A 20,234-nucleotide genomic window follows, 5' to 3' on the forward strand; every position below is an offset into this window, starting at 1 on the left:
ATTTTTATGTCTTATATAATATACATTTATATACATATGCATAAATAAAGCCCTTAAGAAATCCAAGTTCCCGCCCTACATTTACCAGCATAAACTCATTCCTTTGAGAATGGTGCAGATCAACTTGATTTCCAATGGAAATGGAACCTTCGATTAAAATTACTCAAGAAAATACCTGAGTCATTCAGGCTGCTGTTCCTCTTGGCATAGGCACTGCGGACCACCTGCTCGTACACCTGAGCTCCTATTGTTCGCATGTTTTCGCGGATCATGATGCCTTGGGCTTGCATCATGAAGAGGTAGGTGTTCACTGCAGGGGAGAAAAAAAAAAGAGAGAGAGAAAAAAATAAAGGTATTTCCATGAGGACCAGCTTTTGTAGGAAAGAAATAAGAGTCTTTTGGAACCATTCCCAGCCTTCTGCCTGGTTTCAGCTCCCTCCTGCCAGGAGCATCCCCAGGTCGCACGTGCCTGGGTTGCCTGATGGGAGCTGGGAAGGGCAGGGAGTCAGGAAGCGGAGGCGTAAGGCACATTTGGAAACCCAGCTGGTTAATAAGGGGAGTGCACCCAGCTAGGCCTGATAGTGCAGACTGTGACACAGCATCACAGCTTAAACACCACTATCTTTTGCTGCCTAAGCAGGGGACTTTAATTAGGAAATATCATTATAACAGGAAGCTAAGCTGCACACCTGGAGAGGGCATTCGTTCCTAGACTGCAGCAATAAGGATTGAGACACTGGCAAGGCAGAGGTACCTCAGTGGGGGCACCACGAAATACTCCCCAGAGCCACCAGCAACCTGTGTGCTCCTGAGCAGGTAACACTTTGCATCAAAAGCCCCTTGGGATCCCAGGGCCAGCATGCCCCAGGCAGGTTTCTTCCCTTCCTCTTTTCCCACTGACCCTGTGCCCTGGCACCATTTGTGCTGAGGCTGCTTAGGTTTCAGTTTCAGCTGACACTCAGCACTGACAGGCACAGCCTGGTGTCACCAGCAACACCCATGGGACAGCAGGAGGGCCACTTATGGAGGTGGCAGGACCACCACCATGGACACCACAGCACCCCTCTGCATTGCAGTGCCAGCTACAACCCTACTGCAGTGAAATTCTAGGCTTAACAATGAAGGGAAAAATAAACAACCTTGATTTGAAAATAGGGAGGAAGGGAGCTCTAGAAGGCAAATTCTGCAACAGTCATTAAATAAACAGGTCAGAAGACACTCCAGGAGGAATGGAGAGGGCTCCAGGCCAAGGAAACAACAGAGACTGCCTAGAGGGAGGCAGCAACTGATAAAATGTCACCAGGAAACATCCGTAACAGACAGGGCATTTCTACAGCAGGCATAGCACAAGCTGTAATAGCCTGAAACCAGTGGCTGCCAGTGCCAGGAAGGTACAGTCAGCACTGCAGTTATCAGCAACACAGACTAAATATGGCACAGAGGTGGCATCACTATCAGGGAGCAAGGGTCCCCCCAGACACTGCTCATACTGATGTGCTGGCCCAAATCTCCCTGCCCTGCCTTCTCCTCTTACACCCACACACAGAAGCACTTCCCACTCCCAGCTAAGTTGTGTTTTCACAGAGCTAAGGAAATATTTGGAAGGATGCTGAAGACCCCACACCATGCCCAGAGCCCCCATGCCACACCCAGCTGCTGCCTGTGCTCTGAGCCATGGGGAATCACCAGATTTGCAGCAAGAAGAGGGTCAGCTGCATTAATTCTTGGCAACTAAATGGCTTAAAATGAAATTTAAATGCTTATTTCCAGCCTCTCCCTTCCCATGTGTGTACTCTATGTGGTAGAACCAGCAATGGCACCTTAAAGCCAACAGTTACACCAGCAACAAACAGGAGCTGCCCCAGCCAAAACTGCATCCAAGCCTCACCCACCTCTTTTGGTCCAGCTCTGCAAACCAGAGCAAGCACTAGGTCAGTGTGATGGCTACAAAACCTGTGCTCTGATGCGGTTTCCTGGCGAGATACTTGTGATGCAAAGACAGCAAGAGGCAGCAAGGGCTGCTCCTGCTCTGAAAGGCAGGGAATTTGCTCTAGCAGATCCCCAGGGGGTAAGGCTCATGGAAAACCTGGCATTTGATGTGGCACCACAGGCCAGGAACAAACGTGGCTGAAACATGCAAAGCTTCACACTCAGCCCAAAACCTTCATACGCCCACACGTGTACCCATCACCAGCTCAGAGCTCAGCACTAAACCACAACACCTCCCAGCACTCGCAGTCCAGCCCCAGAAATCCTCCCTCCCTGTCACAGCCCCAGCTTGGGCAGGCAGCTGCCAACCAGAATTTAAGGAAATGGGAGTCCCTGGGGAAAAAAATGTTCTTGGAGATGGGCTATTGAGGGTTAGTGGTGAATAAGCAAATGGTGCAGTCAGGCTGGCCTGGCTTTGGGATCTAGGGCAGGATTCACAGGGCAGCTCTGGCCCAAGTTGCCCATGCAGGCCAGGAAGCAGGCAGGCCTCCCAGATGACCAAAAGAAGATATGGAGGTTGGGCAACTTCCCCTTCAGCTCACCAGCCCATATCCCAGATTCATCTCAGTTGCAAAGGTGACATATTAGGGGTCTATGCCTGGGGAATAAAGCTCCTATTACCTAACACCATGCTCCTATGACTGTATCCACACCAAGCTGCAAGCAGGACTGCAAGGCTCTACCAGGAAGCAGCACAAACCAACACATCCAGTGACAGGAACAGCATCCTCCAAAGCCAAGCACAGCGAGCATGGACTCAAAAGGGAGAGCAGCACTGTACACTTCGGCTCTGAGCAGATAGTGAGGGTTAGAGACCGCCCAGATCCTTTTCTGAGCCCCTCTGCACATAGCAAAAGGTAGCTGAGGCCACTGGAGCTGAGATGTTTAGCAGGACCAGGCTGTTGATAAGGGAAGGGGAGGCAGCAAGCTTGCATGTGGAGTTTGAGTCAGCAGCAAGGCACAATTCACTGAGGCTGAACAACTGATTCAGATTCCTACTTTGTATGCCTTCTACTGACTGGATAAAGCAGATCAGGTTTGGTGAAGCATGAAAGAACAGGAGAGCCAAATCAGCATCCAAGCCCTGCTTAATTTCAGGCTGAGGGAGGTTTGCTGGGGCAGTGAAAGCGCTGTTTGTTCACACTGCCTCGGCAGGCAGACGGAGCAGGGCCTCGCCACAGCCACATGACACGGCTCGCTGGGTCGGAGTCGCACGGAGCTGCAGTGGGAATCCTGAACAGACTGTTACAGCAGCCACCATCCCAGGGGAGCGCCAGCACAAACAACACCAGCTTTGTTTAAGGCAGCAGTTGCCTTTTCTGATATTAACCCCTTTACTCTGACGATCAAGGACATACCTGGCCATGGACGAGCTGTGCCATCAACAAGCCACACACCCACACCAAGAACCCCCCCACAACCGTACTGACCCCAGCCCAGGGATGAAAGCCCCTGCTTCTGCCCCCACAATGACCTATCACCACGAGATAAGCTTCACAAAGCCCACACTTATCCAGAACACGCAAAACATTCAGCTCAGAAAATCGGATTTAAAACACACCATTGAAACGCTCCACTTTAAAAACCTGCATGGTGCTGCAATTAGCTCCGTGGGGCTGCGATGGCCAGAGCTGGGTTTGGACCAACATTTGGGAATTGATGAACCCAAACCTTGCTCCTGGTTTTACTTTCCTTTTGATGAGCAAATTAGCCACCTTTTAAATTGATGAAGCCTGACCTGGCAGACTCCACAGAGCCCAGGGCCCCTGCACCTGAGAGGTGGCATTTCCCCGAGCCGCAGCAGCAGAGCCATTCCGAGCAGAGGAAGGAGATGATGAGCATCTGGCTGTGCCTTCCCGCCGCGCGTTCCTGCCACTGCCCTCTGCCAGGGAGGAACGCGTGCTCGGCCTGAACCAGGGTTCAGCCAGAAAGCAATTCCGCGTGTTGTGAGATATTGCTAATCTAATCACATAGGATGATCTCGAAAATTACATTGGCCTTCTGCCTTTGTTCCAGTTGAGCACGCAGCACTTGAGAACACACACAGTGATAACAGCCCAGCTACCCCTGCTGAGCAGCAGGACAAGGGAGGAACTTCAGCTGCTGTCAGGGTTGGAGGGAAAATACCCCTTTTCCTACACATTCCCAACAGACCCCCACTGCCCATACAGAAAAAGAGCAAGACTTAAGAATCCATTTGCCCAAATGCTGCCTTCAGATATTCTTGTTTGTACGCCAAACAAGTCCGCCCCGCTGGGATTCAAACGCGTGGAAACCATGATACCAGACCTGCACATGCCAACAGCCGGAGCAGAGGCACACGGCTACACCCCAGGGCCAGCACACCCCGCAGGATGCTGAGCCCCGAGGCCAGCACAGCCCAGCTTTCATGCTCACAAGCAACAGGGAGGGCAAGTGTTCATCCAAGCCAGGAGCAGATGCAACAACTTCAGCCACGGAGGTAGTGTCCAATTATATAAACGAGCACTGAAGCCTTCCTGTAATCATTTCTCTGTTGGTATTTTCGGAGCACTTCTAATCAAGAAACAGCTGACTCTCTCATGGAAAATTAATTTCACCATGATGATATGTACCAGATGAGGCAGCAGGGTAATTTGCAGCCTGACAGTTGATTCAGAAGAGGTCTGATCCATGCCAGTTACCAACACAGGAAGGGGACAGACAACACGTCTTGCTCCTGACTCCAACACGCTTCCGCTGCCTGTGGAAAGGATCTTCCTCCTGTATCCCCCAGCACAGGGGACAGAGCAAGCACCCCAAGCCCCATGCTGAGAGAGACAATCATTGGGTCTGGGGGCAGGAAGAGAGGTCAGGCGGTTTACAGCAGCCCTGCATGTCTGCAGCAGTATCAGTGCCCAGCATGGTGGCCAGGCTTTCCTGAGGAAAGCACAGTTCTTCCTCTTCTTTGAGATTTAGGGTTTTCTGTCACATTCAGCATTTTTCTTGGTTCATTAGTCCATCAGCGCTGCAAAAGCATAGAGAGGCTGTTTGTGACTTCATTATGAGCTCACTGGAACATGCAGCCTTCTCCTTCCAGCACCTGGGGCTCTGGAGCAGCTGGGCCCTATCCTAGGAAGGGTGGGCAGCCACTACAAGCCCCTTCCCCGGGAGTACACATCTCAACTACCACATCCATAAACCAACATCCTGCCAGGGGAACTGCTGCTGCAATGCCTGGCAAAGTGGCTTTTTCAGCAGGTATGAAGCACTCAGCAGAGCTTGCAGGAAACCTGCATGAGGGAGATGCAACAGAGGCTTGGAAGGAGTGAAAGTCCTGCAGGCAGCAGGGATTGGTGCTCAGGTCACAGCCAGCACCCTGCCAGGGCTGGGAGATCCTGACTGCTGCAAACACCTCCCATGGGGCCCAGAGACAGCAAAACCAGCAGAGTCATGCCTGTCTAAAGCCTTTTGTTAAGCTCTCCCAGCGGATCCCCAGCACCAATTTGGCTCTATTAGCATTAGCAATACAAAGGGGTTGAGTCAAGCTCAGGGTAGACTAAGACTCCAAGGAACAGACAGACAGCTACCATAGTCATAAACAACCTAACAAGGAAATTTAGCAGCATCCCATCGCTAACACACCACGAGAACTCTGCGTCCATTAGCCTTCCAGTGGCACCATACTCCCCAGATGTACAGAGTGTGAGAACAATTAAATAAGAGGTTCCTGTTAGTTTCAGAGATTTTAATATTAATATCATCATTCTAGCCTTTCACCTCTAAATAGCGCAGGAAAGAATAATTTGATACGTTAAGTGGTCTAAGAATTAGCAGTGCAGCAACAGCAGCACTGAGCTGGTAATTACAAACCACCCATCCCCAAACTTGGCAAGTTCACAGCCTGCACGTGCATGAAGTAAGAAGGGAAGACCAAAACCAGAGTATGGGGAGTTTGCATCTGAACTCTTACAGAAAAATGACCCAGAGGAAGTTTCAGCAAGGGAGAAGGACATTCAGATTATTCTAATAGTCCCTACATTTTTAAATGTACACATTTAAGATGGCAACTTTCAGTTGCAATCCCACAGCTGGCTGAGCCGAGCTGCTTCTGCAACACACACTGAAGGACACTGCAACAGATTTTAGGATAACCAGCAAGAGGAGTACAACACCCTTTGCACACATGGGAAAACTCAGAAGGCCAAGGGACCTCACGGAGTGTTTGCAGCATCAAAGCACCTGGAAAGAGGCCTGCACCCCAACAGCAGTTCGGGTTGATGTGGGATTAAACCCGTTCACCCAGGCGCAGACACACCCACCAGGACAGAGAGCAGCCCAGGGCTGGCACACACAGTACCCAGCTCCTCCAACAGGATGCTGGGGGTGGGGAAAGCAAGGGACAGAGTTTATCCATGCAGCAGGGCAATAATGGCAAGGATGGCTGGAAGATCAGACAAGGCTTTGCAAATCCCAAGAGCAGCTCAACTCCCGGGCTCTGCTGCAATTCCTCCTTGCAGGGAAGGGCGTAGCGACATGTGCAGGCTGGAGCATAGAGCATAACAAGCATTTGCCCAAGTTAAATATTACCCTTCCTAGCAAGATTTGGGCTCTCCTACTCTAATTGCTGTTCAGGAGATGCAATTGCACATGACTGCATCTCCTGTTTATTTTCCATCCCTCCTTAGCAGCGATGGGCAGCTCTCTCCATCCCCAGCCAGCCTGCCCTCCCCATCGCGCTCCCTTTGCCAGGGTCAGCACAAATGCTTCCAAGGAGAAAAAAGAGCATCAGCTGCCAGCAGATTTCTCTGCATTCAGAGCATAAAAGCACAGCACTGGCTGGGCACTTGTGGGCACTGCACAGTTAAATGCACAATAAAAGGCTCTTCAGCAGGCAAAGTGAAATGGTTGCTAACCTCTCGGGCTGGCAGCACTGGCAGGCTGCTGCTGGCCACCAACAGCAAACATTTACAGCTCAGTGTTTGCTCCTTAAAAGACAAATGGTAGAAATTCCTGCATCCTGGACACTGTCTTGAAGTGGCAAGAATCCTGATGCTCACGTAGGAGTGAGAAGAGGACACAGGGGGAGAGTTTTGGTTGGGAGAAAGAAAAAAAAGGCGCATGAAAATAAGAATTAAGTGAATAGTTGGGCAAGCAAGATAAAGAAAGAGCAGGCAGATACTTTCCAGTGCTGCCCCTGAAGCAAGAGGGCAGAGAAGGATGTGAGCTGCTCAGGACAACTCCTTATCTCCTGGGTCATGGGAATTGGCAGGGCTGCAGGAGAGAAAGGAAATCCTCTGCTGCAGACACCCCCCTGCACCAACCTGGGCATCCTACTCAAATAAGGAGCTCAGGATGTCCAGGAAAAGGGGGATGTGGGGTGGGTACTGCCCAAAGAAATGCATTCAACAGCGAGTTTTCATCAGAGCAGTCTGGCACCAGTTGAAGCAATGTCGAATACAGCCACACCACAGCAGAGAAGCCAGGCTGCATTTGGATTTTAAACTTCTGCACACAACGTGCACTGTTTAAGTAGATTTTGAAATCACTGGTTTGTTAGTCTTCCAAATTAGGAGATTAACTATACCCATTGGGGAGTATAAAATAGTCAAGATAAAAATGACTTAAGAGTCACAGATTTACTGCCTCAGTTCACAGAGAACAAGCTCCATGGTCCGAAGCTTTAACAACGCAGGTTCAATGGAGGAAAACACAACAGAGCTGTTGTTTAGGATACTCAAAAAGCCCCAAACACAACACCACCCAAAGACCTGATTTTTCAAGCATGTTTTACAAGGTCAGTATGGCTTAACAAAAAGGGTTATCACATGGACAGCCTCATGCTCGCTGCAACTGACCTGTTCCAAAGGCAGGGGGTGTGTGTGTATGTGTGTGTGAGAGATGTTTCTGGTCAGTGGTTTGCCTCTTACACCAGGCTGGACCATCCCAGTTAACACACGTGGAACAATACACTCTTCCAGCTGTCATGCTTAAATGTGGTCACAGGATTTCTGGTTACAGCATGCAGGATGGCATTTGTTCTTCACTCAATTCAACATGACCCATGCCACATCTTCCACAGCCATTTATGGCTAAGGCATGGTGCAGCTCCTATTTGCATCTTCTTTGTCTCAGAAAAAAAAACAGAACTTACCAAAGGGAAGTCCTGCTTCCTGCTTAGCTTGCCTGTGAGGCACACATGCCACAGGACTCACTTCTTGCCTCAGAATGGTGAAACCCAAGGCAGGTAGGCCATGCCGAGCTGCTGGCTGCTTCATGCCTCTGACCTCAAAAAGGGCAGGATGTGCTGTTGGGGACATCCATGAATCACCCCCACAGGGCAGGTTGTAGACTGCAACTCTCAGCCCACACAAGAGTGTTTACCCTGTTAATACTCAAGCACCACAATGACTACTTGACTACTATGAGCAGGGCAATGTCCATCATTAGAAGCTGCAGGCTGTCATCTGGCCAGACACTGGGGCTAAGAAGCTCAGAGCATGCACTGCACTAGTGCAGGCAGGACCTGCTACTGAAAACAGTGTCCTGTAACTGCTTCAGTGCTGAAAGGATCAGGGCTGCTTTGCAGCATGCCTGATTTTACCATGTAGACTGCACCTGAAAAGCGAGACCCCTCTGTAGCAAATACCCCAGGACTGTCCCCATTGCGTGGTTTCTTTTCCATGTATTTCCAGCTCCTGGGAAACCAGCTGCTTCAGCAGCCAGGGCAGGAGCATTGCCACAGCCCCACCTCCACACTACCAAACAGCTTGGCTCCTCTGCTGGAGAGCTCTCGTCAGCCCTTTCAACTCCAAAAAAATTCTCCAAGCTGAAATTCTTCAATCACATGGGGTTATTGTTGTCCAAGACTTCAGAAGGCAGCAGCTTGGAGCTCCCTGCCAAGGGTACTTCCACCGTACAGTGCCATTAAGATCCACAGCAGCTTGGCCTCTGCAGCAAGATTACAGTTGGTTTTGTCTGCAATAATTAAAGACTGAGCTGCAAACAGTCAGTGCAGTTGCTGTGTTTTTCTAGAACACACACCAAAAAAACAGCTATCAGATAAAGGCTGCAACTTTAACGTTCCAACACACAGACCATTACCTACAGGGTTTTGTAAGAACTCTGATGCCCTCAGACATTTATTAGCTTTGCTGTAAGCTATGTAGCTTTGGAATACCTAACATTTTAAATATGGCTCTCCCCCACCTGCCAAACAAGTGTAATACAGCTGCTGCAAGTTAACCAATTCCATTATCAGAGCAGGGAATAACTTCATTGGGAATAATTCATCCCTCTATGAACTTACTTAGCACTTAACTAAGAGACTACAAATCACATCACAGCCTGTGGGATGCCTTCCTGTGCGTCAGCAGAAAAGCAACGGTATGAGAGTCTGGTTGGGATGCCCTGAATAGGGAGCAAGGGAAAAGCTTTTCCTTCCTCATTCCTCACCACAGATCTCTGCCATGGACTTTGGTACCAGACCCTGGGGCTTGCCATGCACCCCCAGGATCACCCTTCTCTCCTTCCTCTGTTGATTTGTCCCTCCTGCCCAACCATGGCAAACACTGATTAACAGCACTGCCACCCTGGCACTGGCTGTACAAAACCCCTAAACCTTATCACAGGAAGGAGACAAAGTGCCCTGGTATCAGAAACCAGACTCACACTGCCCTTCACCACAAGCAGCATGCTGGCAGAGCTTTGCTTCTCTAATACACCACCAGTAAGTTATACATTAATCCCAGATAAGCAGAAACAAGGCTGTTGAGTGAGTGAGCTCAGCAAGGGATAAGAGCATCCACAGCCCCATGCTGTAACCAGAGGTCAGGATCCAGCACAGGGCAATGGGGACATCACCAGTGGGAACAGGAAGCCTGCAGCTACCAGACTCACAGTATCACAGTATCACTAAGGTTGGAAGAGACCTCGAGGATCATCGAGTCCAACCTGTCAACACAGACCTCATGACTAGACCATGGCACCAGGTGCCACGTCCAATCTCCTCTTGAACACCTCCAGGGATGGTGACTCCACCACCTCCCTGGGCAGCACATTCCAATGACGAACAACTCGGTGAAGAACTTTCTCCTCACCTCGAGTCTAAACCTTCCCCAGCGCAGCTTGAGACTGTGGCGCAGCTTGAGACTCTCTGCTCACCAGGTTTTGTTTGGTTTATACAAACGGGGAAAACCCAATGCAAGTTCAGCAGAGCAGGCTGTCCATGGGCAGGCTGTGGGGGTGGAGTGCTGAGCCTGGCTGCCCACAGCCTCCCAGCAGCACACAGTGCCCTGCCTGTCCCACCATAGGCAGGAGGCAACCATCACTGCTGCCTTCTGCCGCTGGGCAGCAGCCCAGTCTTTGTGGTGGCTCTGCAATCTCCTGGGGACATCCCAGCTGAAATTCTGCCGTATCACCCCACCTCACAAGCCCTGGAGATGGACAAGCACACATGGGAGGCACATCAGGGAGCCCCTTCATTCCACTCCCCCACAGAAACACCTTTAAGTCTCTCACACACAGCAGCAGATGAAGTTTCTTAAGGAGCTGTGTGTTGACTGAGGGATCTTGAGCACCGATAGGAGCAAAAAAATAAACTGATCAATTCCAGCCTGCCTGCGCCCAGCAGACAAGCTCTGCAAACAAGAGGCAGACATTCAGCTACCTTGGAAAAGATAAACATGCTGGGAAGGAGAAGCCAGCACTGGCCAGCTTGAGCAGTCCGCTGCAGTCCTGTGCAGATGCCATGCAGGACCCCTGCCATGCCCAGCTTGCCCACTGCACAAATTTCTTAGGATAGAGCAGCTGCACTTAGAAATAATTCTCCTCCTCACTTGCCAACAGGCAGGCACATCCCTTGGTTTGGGATCAGGAGCAGGGTTTAGATACAGCAGCTCCAGAAATCCTTCAGGAGGTGGGGGGGGTTGGGGATGGTGGCTAGCACAGGTACAGCACCCAAAGCCTGTTCTAGCCTCTACCAAAGCCTGCAAGTAGGACCTGGCCTGCAAGTAGGACCTGGGGAGGCACAAGCAAGGCAGAACGAGAGCCAGAACCAGGAAGTAGCTTGGTGCTTTGCCACTACAGCACAAGGGTGAGCTCTGGGACAGCTGGGAGCACACTGGCACCCTCCTGCACAACCAAACCCCAGGGAGAGGCAGAGTGAGACACTGCAGACCACAGGGATGCTCAGCTTGCAAACAGGGAGGGTGGGATGGCTCAGAAAAATGACTGCAAGAAGCAAACATTGGCCACCTCCTGCACCAGGGCAGTGCCAGTCCCTGTGGCATCTCCCTGTCCTGGGCTTTCAGAAACAGAGAAGTCTTTGTGATACTGGCATGAGCTTCCCTGCCCTTCCCCAAGCAACTCCCCAGGATTGTACACAGAGTTCAGAGGTATCAGCTTCTGATTTCTGTCCCCTCTCACACCCAGCTCTCATTTAAGGTCTCCTTGGCTTCCATCCCCCATGTAGCTAGTGGGAAGCTAAACTCACAAGTGCATCAAGAGTGTTTTTAGGTCTTGAGGATGCCTCATCTCCTTTGCATCCTAAAAATACCACACCAAACCACCATATGTCTCAACATGCATCTCATGAAGATGCACCAGAGAAGCTCCCCAGTGGGTTTGGGGCCAGGGTGGGTTTGGGCAGCATGGTGCTGCCTTGCCAAGTACTAGGAGAGCTCTATACAGGACAGCTAGAAGCAAATGCAGCTTCAGCAGAGGCTTAATAACCTTCTCCTCTCCCTCTGAAAACATCCTTTCACTTCAAACAGGCAGGGCTGGCTATTGCAGACACCCCCAGGTTTGGGAGCACCTGGGAGGAACTAAGTAGGTGGCAAGGGCAGGACTCCCTGTGGGCCAGAGCAGCCCAAGGGGCTGTGGGGAAGGAGCCAAACAAGCATCCCATGGACCCTGTCCACAACAGCCCCTCCAACCCACTGAGCATGGTACCAGCCCACAACAATGCAACAGCCCATCCCTCCCCCTCCTCCTCCTGGCCAAGGCAGCAGCCCTTCCCTCCACACCAGATAACAATATTTTAGATGACACTGATTTATCCACTCAAGTTACCCAATTTATCCAGGTTGTGTTTGCTTTTCCAGGGTATTACAGCTAACCACCACCCTCCTCTGCTCCCTCACCCTCTGTGCAGTCGAGCCCTTGGCAGTGCTCTGCAGACACAGCCCTATGAAGACACTGTTGCTGTTCAGCAACATCCTGCAACTGGGGGGATTTCCAGACAGAGATTCAGTGCCTCACACACAGAGGGGGAGGCAGCTGGGGGGAGCAGCACGGGGAGGGGGAAAGGTTTGGAGTCAGCACTCACCACGAGCCCTGCTTTGCTCCCAGCTTTCTGCAGTGCAGCAGCAAAGCTGACAATTCCTGTGTACAATGCCTGTGGTGACTGGTGTTTTCTCTTTTGGAACTGGGTGACAGCAGGGTTAAATTCGAGTGCCCTGAAGCAGGACAGTGCACCCTCCCCATCCCCCCAGCACAGCTCTCCATCTGCTCCGGCCCTCTGGACCTTCCCAACCCAATGCACAGAACTAGCAACCTGGAGCTGTTCAGCAGGGCCAAGTACCAGCAGACATCCCAGTGCTGCAGCCTAGGAACTGTAAGACCATTTGATATGACCCAAGATACCAGAAAGCCAGCACTGAAGGATGATTGCAAGCTAGCAAGTCTGCTGAGGCCTCTGGAACACAAAAAGAAGCTTGACCAATCCATGTCTGTAATTACAAATGCAAGTTAGGGCAGGAGGACACATAATGGGCGTGGGCTGGAGGAGAACCAAGGCAAAGTCTCATCTGCTGGTTTGATAAGCAATAAATTAAACATGGGGACACTTTGCATGCAGCTGTCACAAGAAGCTGGGCCAGTACCACACAAAGGCTCATGCCACAGGCAAGAGAAATGGGGCAGCCAGGGAGACTCATGCCTGCGGCACAGGTGGGAAGGACACAGCTGAATTTATCTCCCTGCATTTACTCCAAGGTTCTCTCTGCAGCAGCACACAGTGAGGCAAAACCACCAGAAGGTCTGAGAATCCAAGGGGAGAGATGTTTGCAAAGCTCCAGCATCACTGCTTTAAGTGAAGGGGAAGGAGCAGCAACCCATGGCCTGATAACTGCACAGGTTGGTTCACCTCAAAGCAGAAGTCACCATTATCTGTCCTCCAGCAGACTCCTCCAGACAAGCCATTTGGTCAGGGTATTTTCTGTTCTGCAGGCAGTGCCAACAGTCATGTCCATGGAGCAGCTGCAGCTGCCCTCTTTATGTCAAATGGTGGTGAGATGGAAGGCAGTTACTGGAATAAACTTCACTTCTTGAGGAAGAGAAAAGGTGGTTTGGATAGCTGGTGTATTTTAACAGCTTGTCCTGCTCAGCTGGGACAGCTTGTCACACAGCAGTGAAGTAGCACAGAGCATGCTCACAACATGCTGACCGCAGACATGGGGACAGGGCACCCACAAGCACCAACACCTCTCACAGCAAAATGCCCCTGAACTTGAAGGAAGGAGACAGCTGTGCACCCTGGACACCCTTGCCCTATCACTGCAGGCAGACCCTGGCAAAGCACATCCCCAGGTGGACATTGGGCTGAGTTACCCATTGTGCATGCTCAGCTCTTAAGTGGAAAGTCATTTGAACTTGCCTCAGTATCTGCTTACGGCAACGGCTCCTTCCACCTGCCTGGGCACACAGGTGGTCTGCTGCACATCTACCCCCGGTCCCCTCTCACCCCATGCTTCGCTTCTGGGGCCAGGTCAGGGTGCAGGCAGAGTGCCAGACCCCTCCTCGCCCCACAGCAGGACGAGCTGCAGGCAAGGCTGTGCCTGCTGCTACCAAGTCAAGCTGGAGTCCCACAGCTGACAACCTGCTACCCTGTGAAATAGGAGAGCTGTTCTTGCTGCAAGACTTGGGCTCCTACCCACAGCAAGCACCAGAGAAAGGAGCTATCTTCTCTAGGGAAGAAGAGCAGCAAGCTCATCATCTGCTTTATTCCTCTGCAACCAAGCATGGGCTTCTTTATTGTCACAGCCAAATTCCACAGGGTGCCAGTGCAACACTGCTGTGGGGAAGAGGAAAAAGTGAGATGAGATCCTTATGAATTCCAGCACTGCTGATGGCCACTGAAAGGGTATGTGGGGCTCCTTGTGAAGGCACTGGAGAATCTGGTCCCTGCTGCAGAGCCACCTATGCCCACAGAGAAGACGACACATCTGCTTTTCTAGGAGGTGAAAGCCTGACTGCCAAAGGCCAGAGCACCTCCCCTACCTGCCAGCAAGGAAAGACTGTTGCAAAGAAAGCTAGAGAAGGAAGCCTTTTTGCCCCCAAATCCTCTGGGATGCTGAATGAACATTTGCATGCTTCTAGCTCCTCACAGCTTCAGACTTCCACCTTGTCCCTGTTCAGGTCCAAATGCATGCCTGCTAAACTACCAAGCTTCTTCGAAAGCAAGCCTCACCACACATAAGCTGAGTAATATTCTCACTCTGTAGCTGGTCTCCAGGCTGGCATTTCCAAGGGCTTTGATCCATTTCAAATAAGGCAATGAGCTTAGCCCTTGATTAAATACAGAGCATAATCCACCTAAATCTTGTTAGCCGAGAAGCAAGTCGCTCGTCTCGCTGTTGTGGGTGGTGGTGGTGTTTTGCTGCCAGGCAAGCAGGGTGCCTACAGTGTGAAGGTGCCCCTTGAGTGCAGGCAGAAGCACTGGGGCAGCTGCCTGTTGCAGCAAGAAGGCAACTTCTTGCCACCACCACTCTGGCAAGCCTGTATGGATTCAAGGCACAGAGCTCCAGGAGATCCTTCTGCAAAGCTTCATCCTGTAACAGGCAAAAGCCATCCACAGAAAGCTTGCCCAGAGGGCACAGAGATGGTACTTCCAGGCTGGCCCTGTGGCCAGGGCAGTGAGCACCTGAGAAACAGCAAAGCCCTAAATCAATCCACAGCGAGAGAAATCACTGACCCTGAGCAAAGGAGCCAGGCTGCAGGGTGGAAGGAGGATACACTGCAGCTTTGGGGGAATTTCATAACATATTGGCCATGGCTCCCCTTCCTCAGGAGGAATGAATCAGTAGCACAGTGTTTGTAGAGCCTTAGCAGAAAGGCCTGTGTGCTGAGAGGGAAGCATGCCATGCCAAAGACAGATATTCCCTCTGCTGGACAGGCAACAGCCTGGCATTGGGTGAGGTGGAGGTGGGCAGCCAGGGTCAGACTGGCTTTGGCCAAGATGGAGGTGGGCAGCCAGGATCAGCCTCACATGCACACTCCGCTCCCAAGGGTGAGACCACCATCTGGTCAGCAGCTCTAACCAGCTGTGACAAGGAAGGACACCACCACTGCCCTCCCAGGTCCCAGGCTGCCTCTCTCCATCGTCTGCACTTCCCAGCAGAGACGCCAGCCCAAGTGCACACATGCTGTGCCACCCCAACAGCAGGACATGGGAATGAGGCAGTTTGAGAAAAAAAAGGAAACAACTTTCTTCTCCAGGTGAGCCCTGCTCCTCTCCTGCTTGGCTCTTGGGCAACTCTATAAATTTGCAGGAGAGTCTTTTAAAATACACTGTGGCAGAAGACTATGGGGATGCTGTTTCCCAGGCCCAAGGATCCTCCTTACCAGTTTGAGGCTCTGTGACCCTGCTCCCCACCAGTGATTCTCCCTGCAGCCACTTCCACCCAAACAAAAAAAGTCACACTCATATGTAGGACAAGAGAGATCTGCTCCCTCAGATTCTGGCATATTTATTATTTGAGTCACTAGAAGACAAATTCCCTGAAAAGCACTATTGCTCCTTATTTCCCTCCAGGTTTCAGACCCAACTCTGCAGGGAGGTGACTCTCCAGGGCTTGATCCCAACCCAAAGGCAGGAGCCCTGCAAATCCCTGTTCCACGCTGCATTAAGCAGCTTCTAGGCTTCCCATAGCAGCCAGGCACGTTTCAACAGCCACTGGAAGGATTTTAAGTTAATTTAACCATGTTAACACGTTATGTGGCTTCTGTCATATCAATTACCTTAAAAAGCCCAGGCACAGATCTCGGGAGGAGTGCAGGGAAGGAGGAAAGGAATTGATTCAAGAATTAGTAAGGAGAATGGGGGGGGGGGGGGAGGGAAGAAAAAACAAATCTTGGCCACAATCCCAAAGCAGTCTCAGGGGGGGGAAAAAAAAAAACCAACTTCACAGGATTTCAAACCCAAAACCCAGCAAAGGCGGTATCTGCTTTAGTCAAACACTACCCAGGAAGGCTCAGTGGAGCAGATCTCGCCAGTCACCAGCCGGTGCAGCAGGAATCAGGCTTTTGGCATTAGTATCCTCACCCAGCGCTGGGCAAGGGAAAGGGCTGCCCGCAGAGGAGCCAGGATGATAAATGACAGCAGTTGAGCATTGCAGGGGCATTTCACCACTTCAGAGGTTGCTGCTATAACAATCTTCTCTGACTCAGCAGCTGAAAGGGATGCTGGGAAGGAAACACCATTAAAAAAAAAAAAAAAAAAGAAAGAAAGAAAGAAAAAAAAAAGTCATGCATTATTAATATGGACTCTGGCAGCAAGACATGAGTTGGAAAAACACTGAGGGGGAAAAAAAATATGACTGCGGAGTAAGAGTGAGCTGCATGTGTGGAAGCGTTTCACGCTCCCGCGGGAGCCGGCTCGGCTGCGCTTGCAGGGCTGCTGCAGACAGGTGCCACCCTGTAGCCCTCCTGCTCCAAGGAACCCCACTTTTGCCACAGGAATTTAAACCTCCACCATTTTCTCCCTGAATGCAGGTTGCTGCAGCCCTAGTGCAGAAAACACTGCACGCCTTGAGCGTGGCCCACACTTGTTTCAAGCTATGACAGCTCTGGGCTTTCCTGCCGTGGAACACAGCCATCTCAGCTGCTTTATCTACTGGCTGGTCCATGCATCAATTCCCAGCTCCCAGCAGCTTCCCCACTTTGCTTCCCATGCCACACAGCCCCCAGCCACCTGGCTGGGTGTTTTAAGCAAGAGCAGCCATTGCACAAGGTGCCACAGCCTGCAGCCTCCTGCCAGCGCTGACGCAGACAGAGGGCACAAAAAGCAGGAACTGCACTGAATGGCTTTCCTTTTCCTGCCAACTAGGTGAGGAAAATCAAAATATATCAGGTAGCACTAAACTGCCTGGTGCACTGCAGTGTTTGCTTTCCTCTCCTATTCGGTATGGGGTTTAGAGGCACTTTATATAGGAGAGAATTCGTGCAGCCATCTTCACCACTTTGCATCCAAAATCCTTGTTCAAGAGGCAGCCTCTCCCAGCCTGCTGGCTGAGGGGAGACACCAGGAGTGACGAGCGTGTGCTCCTCTGTTGCAAGCACCACACAGACCTTTGCCAGCTTGTCCTCCTCATTACAGGGTAACCCTCTGATCCTGGTGCAGGAGCCTTTTGGCAGCATGTCAGCATATTTAAAGTTTCAGCACAGCTTGGTCCCCAGCTTCTCCAAAGCAAAGGAGGTGGTGAATGCAGCGCCAGGATTCGAGAGGTTCCTTTGATTGTTTGTATGGCAACAGCATTCAAGTAAACCAGATCCATTATTGTGCCATAAAACTCCCTAGATATGCAAACACTGGCGGAAGACTGCTTATGCCATAGTCCAACTCACAGCTGTGCAGGGTGGTGTTTTGCCTGGATTTGTTTTCTTCCATTACACGTGCAGTGGCATCCTCCATAGAGGAAAGATTCCCAAGCTTTACCTTTCAAATCAGAAAGGCACAGGGAGGGAACAGCTTTGCAGGCACGGGCTGGGAGCACACAGCTCAGGCAAGCATCACACAGACAGGTACCTGCTCATCAGGCAGAAGAGCAGCAACTTTCTAACACAGCAAGCTACCACAGAGCTCAGAAACTGAGGCACAACCACAGTCCTATTTGAACTCACATCCCCTGGAGGCAGCCACATCCCTGCAGCAAGTGCCAGGGGGCCAGGGTTCTCTCAGATGCAAGGGGCACTGGGCAGCACCCCCACAGCATCTTCAGAGGGGCCCCAGGATGAGTACTTTGGAGGGATTTGTGTCATCCAGGGGATGCAACACACAACAGGCTTGTAAAGGGATGAGCCCATTGGCTTTGTACCTCAAAACCAAAAATCTAGAAATAAGTAAGTCTCACACAGTGTAGTCACAAGCATTCAAACAAACCTCCTCATCAGCCCCATGTAACCAGGAATGAGGCAGGAGCTCAAACTGAGCTTCTTGCTCCCTGACGTAATAATTATATGCCTTAGAAAAACAAAGTCTCAAGATGTACTAAAGCTTGTGGCTTCATACAAAACAGCTGCAGCGACCAGAGAGCACAAGGGACCCCTCCAAAGCTGCCTCCCAGACACAGCTCCTTCACTTTCTTTGGACAAGATCAGCAAGTCCCAGAAAACTATTTTTGCAATGGGAAAAGGGCACCACCACGCTCCACAGCACTGCTGCATCCACAAGGATGCTTCTCACCAGGATGGAGGTCACACTTGCTGTCCCTCTGTCACCCCTGGGACCCTTCCAAGCAGCAGATGAGGATGGCCAAGAGAGGTTTTCCTGCCAGGCACTGACATCACCCCTCAGCTTTTCCTTCCACCTTGCCTTTCAAAATAATAGCAGTTCTGGATTAAGGCTAAGAGCCCTGGCCTTTTTAACACTCTCCATTTCACACTCTCCAAAAAAACCCTAAACCCACACCCACAAACATCTCTCAAAAATGTCTGAGTTGGGCTGGGGGTTTTTTTGCATGTCGACAGCACAGTCCACCAGACATTTTCTGCTCCCTCTCTCAGGACAGGACTAATACCCACAGTACTTACAGCAGGTGCCAAAAAAGCCAACCAAATGCACACCAACCATCCTAATGCACCAGTGTTCAAAATGCTGTCAGACAAATCATGGTCAGAACAATACTCCAAATGCAAAGAAGGAAGAGAAAAAGACAGTATGAAAAGAAACATTACTAAAATAACCCAGCAAAGGTTTTGTCAAAGGAAGCACACATTATATTGTAACAATGATGCTTTAAAAATAAAGCTGTTCAGGGAAAGATTTTCTGGCTCTGTAGAGCTCCCCATCAGTTTCTCTTCAAGGCTGTGCATCCCTCAGTGCTGGCACAGGGAGATCAGAGGGCTCTGCAGAGCCTTACCCAGCCAACAACGCATCAGCCAGCACCACCGGTGTCACCTGTGTGAGGCTCCCCAGAAGTCCCAATAAAACTAAGCACTCTATGCACTGTTTCCATATTAAAATCCACCAAGAGTAACAGCATTCAAATAAGAACAAGTGTAAACATAGAGCTCCCCACACTGCTCATCTCCATTCCCCTAGGGTGTTCATCATACCCTGCAGAGCAGATGCTGCCCGAGTTAATGCAATTAATGAGTCCACCTGGAAAAGGGGCAGATGATCAGCCCAAGAAACAAAGCAGCAATGTCAGAGCCCTTATCTCCACCAGAAACAGCAGCCACATGATGTGCCCAAGCACCTCCTGAAGCCCTGGCTTTCCATGGCCTCCCAGGCCCATGAAGATCAGGTGTCCCAGAGGTCGGGGCTCTCATCATCAACGGTTTTGCTTTGAGTTTTGGTCCATTGCAGACCACTGAGGTTTTGAAGTATTTAATTTGCAGGAATGAACTGGTACCTCGAAGCTTTGGGGACCTGCTCAGCTTCCACAAGCCAGACCTTTCCGAGACAGACAGATGAAACCTGAACTCTTCACACGTTCTCTGCAGTTGCAACACTCAGCAAGCCACCAGCAAAATAACCCAAACCAGATGTGCCTGACAGACAACATGGGTGCTTACAGGTGAAGAAAACTTACTAATGCAACTGTCCCCAAAGAAACCTTGTGATTCGTTAGCCTTGATCAAAAGGTGGTCTCCAACCAAGGCCTTGGCATCACCAGCACCTTGTTTGCACAGAAGCAACTCTTGCAGGCACAGCTTCAGCCATTCTACTGCTTGCACATGCCCTTTAGGGATTCAGTGCTGGAGGAAAGTGGTACTACCACAGGAGCTATTTCCCACAACCACCACCAGTCTCCTTCCACACATGGCACAGGACATCCTGAACTCAAGTTCTTGTATGGAGGAACACTCACTTGAGGATTTCTATCCCTAGTCACTGTCAGTTCCAATAACTGCAATGGGATATGCTGAGGAACTGGGCTCTTCCTTCCTTAGGATGTGAAATGCTGCTTGGCAGATCTTTCAAGGAGAGAAGAGTGAAGGAGGGCAGCAGTGACAGTGTTTCATAGCAAAATACCACACTCCCTTGCACTGCAGAGGGAAGACCT

At 50.8% G+C, this 20,234-nt stretch overlaps 1 protein-coding gene across 2 annotated transcripts in view; it reads right to left on the bottom strand.

Moving 5' to 3' along the window:
• B4GALT5 (beta-1,4-galactosyltransferase 5) overlaps nucleotides 1–20,234 on the bottom strand; it is a 53,928-nt gene that overhangs the window by 14,032 nt on the left and 19,662 nt on the right. For both annotated transcript variants that reach the window (XM_068149893.1, XM_068149892.1), the window contains exon 2: nucleotides 176–310. In XM_068149893.1, the coding sequence (XP_068005994.1) occupies nucleotides 176–293 (118 nt within the window). In that variant the 5' untranslated portion in view covers nucleotides 294–310. The remainder of the gene's footprint in view (nucleotides 1–175; nucleotides 311–20,234) is intronic.

Source organism: Melanerpes formicivorus, unplaced genomic scaffold, assembly GCF_026170545.1.
Source record: "Melanerpes formicivorus ecotype bairdi unplaced genomic scaffold, bMelFor1.0.p_v2 SCAF_19, whole genome shotgun sequence".
In the NCBI taxonomy this organism is placed as follows: domain Eukaryota; kingdom Metazoa; phylum Chordata; class Aves; order Piciformes; family Picidae; genus Melanerpes; species Melanerpes formicivorus.